At 33.0% G+C, this 7,060-nt stretch overlaps 1 protein-coding gene across 1 annotated transcript; it reads right to left on the reverse strand.

Annotated features, from left to right (window-relative positions):
• Positions 1-2,141: 2,141 nt before the first annotated feature.
• LOC111413660 (aminopeptidase N-like) lies at positions 2,142-5,589 on the reverse strand. The gene is made up of 7 exons (XM_071199373.1): positions 4,688-5,589; positions 4,334-4,630; positions 3,937-4,277; positions 3,799-3,880; positions 3,534-3,738; positions 2,480-3,459; positions 2,142-2,421 (listed from the first exon to the last, which is right to left on the reverse strand). Exons 1-7 carry the CDS (start codon positions 5,326-5,328, stop codon positions 2,142-2,144), a joined length of 2,826 nt encoding a protein of 941 aa, XP_071055474.1. The 5' UTR covers positions 5,329-5,589.
• Positions 5,590-7,060: the final 1,471 nt, after the last annotated feature.

Genomic DNA, 7,060 nt, shown 5'->3' on the forward strand with positions numbered 1-7,060 from the left:
GTCTCACCTAGGCGAACGATTTTACCTCGAAATTCAACGTTTAAGGTGATGAAATGTAGGTAACCGGGAAAAGGAAAGAATATATTATCCTAAAATAACCTCTTTATTTAAATTAGGTTTGAAAAAGAATTGAAAAAAATAAAATTTCGCTTAAATTCAGATTAATTTCTAGCATTGCTTGAAATATGATACCATCAAAAGATCATAGCAAAAGTTTTAAGTCTCTCCAATAAAATCCAGCATTCTTTGAATTTTAACTTGCAACGTTTTCTTCCTAAAGTCGCAGCCTTTGTTTTCCAGGACTTCGAGCTTATAAACTTCCCCTCAGTGCGCCATTGTCGTCAACTTTTACGACGACGGTGGTAGGATATTTATTTGGGAGCCAACATAAAGAAATTCCCGATATTAAGATTATGGCCAGGGTCTCGTACCCACAGCCACTTTGTGCTCTTTGCGGTCGCGCCCTCTTTTTTATCAGCACCTCGTCGTAGTCGTCCTCTGGGAAGTTTTCGCGAAATTATTCTGATTTAGCTTATCTCGGTCGACAGCCGTTTCTCGGTGTTTACACTGCGCACCGCAACTAATTTAAACTTAAATTCAAGTTTTACGATATTTGTGTAATGTTTTGAGACACCTCGTACGAAACAGGAAACTTCTCTTTTAATGCATAGATATGGGAATTATTAAATGTTACATGCAATACTGAATTATTAAATTTCAGTGACGTTTTGAAATGCTTTTTTTTATTGTTTCGTGATTTTGAACCATTCAATATTTTAATAGGAGAATTTTACATGTTATATTTAATTACAATTGACAGTTTGTGGGAACAATAAACGTTAAAATAGCATTGTTAAAACTGTCATAACGGGGTATTTAATAAATTATTCTGGCAAAATCAAATTGTTTTATATACCCAGAAATACCATTTCTGGTTCTACGTCTCGTGTTAGTTCCACTTTTCGTTTAATAAAAATATACCACAATCTAAGGCTGAATAACAATTAAATTTAGAACTAACACTAGATCTAGAACTAGAAACATTCGTCTGAAGACGCACGGCTAAACCCGATACTTTCTAGTTCTAGAAACGGAATGTTTCTAGTTTTAGGTCTAATGTTAGTTCTAGTCTAGTTTTATTTGTTATTCAGTGCTAGATTGTTATATAATTTTATTAAGCTATAATATATCGAGGTTTTACTGTAATGTCAAATTATATTCACATATTATTGCATTTTATGTGGGACAAGGTAAGTAGGTATGCCCTGGTTTCTATGGAAATTAAATGAAATTCCGTGTATATCAAGGATTTTGAAAGAATTTAAAGGAATTCAGAAATAAATCGATAATTCAGTAAATTACATTTTAAAGGTGCAATTCGTAAAATCGTCGGAATACAGCTGGATGGTTGAAAATTCCCATGGGTTCCCCCGCCGAAGAGGTAACTTTTATTTCGACGTGATGTTTATTTTATTAGAAAACTATATTGGAACAGATTGAGGTATGTCCTATGGGACCTGAAGGTGAGTTAGGACTCGAGCAAACCCCTCTGGCCGGGGAACAAGTTATATCTTGACCGATACACCTCGACGTGAGCCCAAACTCAGCGTAAATATCTTCGCATTAAGGGATTTACACGTGTAACTCACCGGAGGATCATTACTCGACCTTTTTCTCTTTACGCCAAAACGGCAAAGAATTTTTAACGAGAACAGGAACGTTATGGTGGTAATCTTCTCTCAAGGGTGATGACGTAAGATCAAACCCGTAAATTTTCCCGCAGCAACTTAAGGGAGATTTGGAAAAGTTTGCAAAATTTAAGGATAGGTTTGTCGAGACTCGCACAGTCTTGCAGAGGATTATTTTAATGCAAAACGTGCATTAAACTTCCGTCCAAATCCTCAGGATCTGACGCCCATTCGCGAATATGCAACAGTTTTCGCTAACCGCGCGTTTGCTCGCATTTGCTACCACCACATTTCCCCCACGACTCTCCGCAATTAAGCTTTAATTACACCCTATCGTTAGTAGTCTGTTTGATTTGTCTCACCCTTTTCTAAATTTCCCACCTGAATCCTTGATTACCCAAACATTTCTTTTTTAACATAAAAATAATACATATTTTATCTTTATTTCTAATTTTATGAAATCATAAATACAAACATAACTATAATAATCATCCCTTCGAAAGAGATATAACAGACAAAACTAGAACTTCTAGGATATAATTCAAGAAATCGTTGACAATGCACTCGAAGTTTTTCGTTGTAAAACTTTTCGTTTTCTGTAATTGTATTAATGGCTTTTACAACGTCCTCGTAATATTCGTCGTCATCAATTCTACTTAACAACAATGCGTGATTTCTATTAGCGTTATTTAAAGCTATATTTTCCAGTAATTTACCAACGCTTTTTCCAAACCTATTTAAAAATAAAAATAAATTATAAACGTTAATTCAACGTTAATCGAAAATCTTACGTTGCTTTAATAATATTGAAATTCTCAACGATGAATTTTACCACTACGTTTAAACCAATATTACTAGATGATAAAACAGTATAAAAAACGTCCTCTTTATGATGTGAAATGTATTCATTTTCTTCGTTTATTGTTTGTGTTAATAATTCCCATAAGAAATTTCCTCTCAATGAGCAAGCTAATCCTTCGAGAGCTCTCTCTTTTTGTTGTTTATCAATATTTTCGTTATCTAATATGCTATATAATTTTTCTATTTTAAAACTTAATCTAATCGGTTTTCTCATAGCACCACAATAAATTTGTCTTTGTTGATAAGGTGGAATATTAGTTATATTGGTATTCATAAATAGGTTATGAGCATCGGTGATGCATTCTCTGCCCATAACTCGACCTAACCAATAAATTACATTATCGAAAGTAAATTGTACGGTGTGAGCTTTAAGATTTAATTCTTTCAATCTACGATAAGGCTTCTTTAAAACTGCTTTAATATAACTCCCAAAGTTGTTATAATTCTCGCAATTACCCATTAATTTATCAATAGGCCCAATAACATTAAAAAACGATGTAAAAGGAATCGATTTTGTTTCATTTTGTAAATACAACGCGAGTCTAAACGGAATTGTATAATTGAGCCTTCCAGATCTGGCTAAATTGAAAGAATCATCGATAAACTGGGCTCTATTCAAAACGTCAATTCTCTCAACATCTTCTTTTAACGATTTAAATAATCCGATTATATCGTTCCAGTTTTTCTCGTCATAATTCACTCTATAAAAACCCGTTGATTGTTTATTCAAAATTATCGATTGCGATAAATTTACGTTAACGTTGTTGAAAACCAATTTTTCAATACGAGATGTTAACCAAAACTGGGGTTTCGTTTCAGTAAAACTTAATTTATCAAAAGTGGCGAAATTTATTGGAATTGGCCACAATGTTTCATCTTTTGATATTGGAATATTTGATAAAAATCGATCCTAAAAAAATTTATGTAATGTAAGTTAATTATTTAAACATTAAAATAATTAAAATAAAACTTAATAATTATTACTTGCGATAGAATAACATTATTATCTTCGTCTCTCTCTACAGTTACCACTGGATAACCAACGTTAAAAAACCATCGATTCATAACAGTTTGAAGTAAAACCTTATTTTCATCAAAACCAAGAGATTTTTTTTTATAATTCGACATCTTATTCACACAACTCTCGATAGAGTTCAAAAAATTGTGATAAGTTGCTCCCCAATAATAACTATTTAAAGGAATTTGAAAAAATTATAACTTTTTATTTGATTTATTTGATTATTCTTACTTATTTTTCATGTGCATGTGAAGGGCGCAATTAAACACATCGTTGGTAATAAAATTACTGATCATTCTCATTAACGCAGCTCCTATATTGATAATTTGTTTCGTACCAATTTATTATAAATTAATTACCATGAATTACCTTTATAGTGTGTTAAAGAGTGAGATAGCTTTTCGATTTCGTTGAAACTTCCAATGGGAGAGCTTAAAGATTTTGTGTTTATATCAGAATCCAATTCCAATCCTTTTTGATGTACTCTATTTACAAATTGGTTCATTAAATACATATCTGGATCAACTTCATTTGCGAAATAATATTCCAAAAATGTATCAATGGCTTTATTTAACCATATATTATCCCACCAATTTGCAATAACGCTATGTCCGAACCATTGATTAACGAGTTCGTGTGTAATCGCTAATAATGTTGATTGTTTTTGAAGGGGACTGTTTAATTGATCATTATAAAACATTAATTCTTCGCTAAATTAGAAAATAAAATTTAATCTAAATTTAAATAAATTTAAATTTTTGTGTACTTAAGAAAAACCAAACCAAAATTATCCACAATTCCAAGTTGAAAAAATTTATCTGGAAGCGCTACATAATCAATTTTTTCCATATTAATTTTAGGAAAAAGTTTAAAAATGTTTTTCGATATACCAAGGCTATTAACAAGGGCGTAATCGCATGATTGATTAAAAAATTTTGGATTCGCGTAAATTTTAAAATCTTTTTTCTTACAACAAATTTTTAATTGGGAGATAACAAAACCGATCAAGTGAGGTGGTAAACGTGATGGTGTTGGTTTAAAAGTATCTTGATATAAATCATCCCTAAAACATAATTAAAAATAATAAAAATGAAGAAAAATAAATAAATAAACGTTTTACCCAATTTTTTTGGACGATTCTAACGGTGTATTTGAAATCGATGAATAAGTCGACGATCTTATGATATTGATAGTAAAAAGTGCCTTCATATCCGGTTGATCGATACAGGGGAACACACTTCTTGCATAAATCGGTTGAAATTGCGTCAATCCAAGTATTCTTTCAGTTCCATACTCATCGATATATTTAGATTTGTAAAATCCTTGATTTTCCCCAAATCCCCCTAAATAATCGATGGTGATATCAATTAAATCATTTTCTTGTAATTTTTTTGTCAAAGTGATCTTGTATAAATCACTCGATGGAGTGTAATCAACCCTTTTTATCGTTAACGATTTTATTTCCGGTTTGGTTAATACCACGGTGATATTTTCTTTGGTAAAGTTGAGATTGCTTTGATGTAGAGAAATAATTCGAGTCCTCGCGCGAATTTTCATTTGGATTGTGATTTTTCCTGAAAATCTATTTGTTTCAAAGTCGGGTTTAAACGTTAAATCGTACTTAATTGGTTCTATATCTTTTGTTATTTTTAGTTCGTAATTTATGAAATTTCTTAATTCATCATCACCATCGTCTAAAATTATTAAAGATACTTTTGTGATGGTGAAATGTAAGAGGAGAAGAATGATTTGATGTAGCATGTTTTGAGTGACAAATTTAATGCGTCATTAAATTATTTATGAATGGGGTTAGGTTTAAATCAAATAAATGTGCTTGTATTAATATCAGTTATGATAAAATGGAACAAACTGGGATGCTGGGATATTAACTCAACCGCGATAAATCTTTTTCGTTGGTGCACTTCATCTTAATCCGAGACGAATGAGTGCGCGTCACATTAGAATGTAAGGTCAAGCGGAACAACAATAAAACCTTTTCCGCGGCTCTTCGCTCGTTGGTCTGACAAATGGGGGTTTGCTCAGCGTGCACACCCTCTTTCGTTTCCAACAAACTCCCATTGACCGTGACGTATGAATATGGGTGTTGCCGGAGACGGTAAGGTCATTTTTATCAAACCCACAAGATATTGTCACTTATCCATTTAGATTTTTGCAATTAACGGTTCCTTTTGAAACTGATTCGTTCAAGTTTTCGAAAATTGTATCGTTGTAATCTATGGAGCTTATGATGTTGCAGGAGAACCCGGTGACGTTAAATCCGAAAGTTCGGTTCGAGTCTATTAAACTTTCCCGAACTTTAAGGCAGGGCAAATATAAATCTAATTTCCACCGGAGACATTGGCGCGAAACGAAACCAAAAAAAAAACTGGTGTGTTTACATCGAAATCCGAATGCGACATCGTGTTGAATTGTTAAAATGGGGTGGACACTTCCGGTAGTATATATCGCTTCCACATAACTCCGGAAGTCCCAGATCGCGACCGGTGATCGATCGACAAAGTCGTTTTTAAGAGATATTGAACCCATCGGTCATGTTTGAAACATAAAGGGGGTCTTCCTATCTCGGATATTTATTGCCGCCTCCTTCGATACGTTATAGATCAAGTACTGCTCCTAACAGAAGTGTATTTAAACGATATAAATAAATTAATTGATTACAGTGAAGAAAGACAGCAAATGGTGCCCGTAATTTTTAGCCGATTACGTTCAGTTGTGGATCAAAGGGGAGACCGATTCGTTCACATCAGCTTCGTAAAGATTGCTTTCTATTCGAATGTAAATAATTACATAATCCGCTTTCCGTGTCAAAGGGAGCGCGAAGGGCGCTGTCAAGTTTAATACCAGAACCCGGAGCCAGAAATTGGAGATTGGGGTCCTGTTGATTTTGCCACTCGATCGATTTCTTACTCTATCTTTCCCTTTTTTGACTTGTTTACAAATCGCGCGTCCATTTATCCAAGCTTATTTCGCACAACTTGCGTTAGATATGAATTTTTTCGATTTAAAAAAATCCCAAATGGATTTATTAATATTAACTTGAAAGAGATTCTCCATAAAATTCTTTTCGAAACCGTGGTGTTTTCGAAGGAACGCTCGCTATAATGGAATGTCAATACCGAGAGGTAAAAAAAATGAAATAAATGACCTCTGAGACCGCCATTGGTATTCAATCCCAACGTTCTCCTCGCAGCTAAGCGTCACCTTGGGGAGGAAACAAAACTCTAAACAACCAAGCTTTTTTTAAATAGATTTTTGCATACTTCCAACAGGACATTGTAACATTTAAACAATTTTTAACTTTATTTGAAATTAATTAAATTTTTGTTTAAACTTTGAGTAATAAAATACAATAGCACCATCAAATCAATCGATCACATGTTATATTCTCATTTATTTTCATTCGAAAACGTCGGATTTGGACTGTTTTTACTGTTTGTTTTTTCATAAAATTGGCTCGATCATTTATCACACA

Source organism: Onthophagus taurus, chromosome 10, assembly GCF_036711975.1.
Source record: "Onthophagus taurus isolate NC chromosome 10, IU_Otau_3.0, whole genome shotgun sequence".
NCBI classification, from domain to species: domain Eukaryota; kingdom Metazoa; phylum Arthropoda; class Insecta; order Coleoptera; family Scarabaeidae; genus Onthophagus; species Onthophagus taurus.

Coding starts and splice junctions, on each gene's coding strand:
- LOC111413660 (XM_071199373.1), bottom strand. CDS start 5,328: ATGCTACATCAAATCATTCTTCTCCTCTTACATTTCACCATCACAAAA. Junction 4,631..4,687: donor GAATCGTCCAAAAAAATTGG/GTAAAACGTTTA, acceptor ATTATGTTTTAG/GGATGATTTATATCAAGATA. Junction 4,278..4,333: donor TTTGGTTTGGTTTTTCTTAA/GTACACAAAAAT, acceptor TTTCTAATTTAG/CGAAGAATTAATGTTTTATA.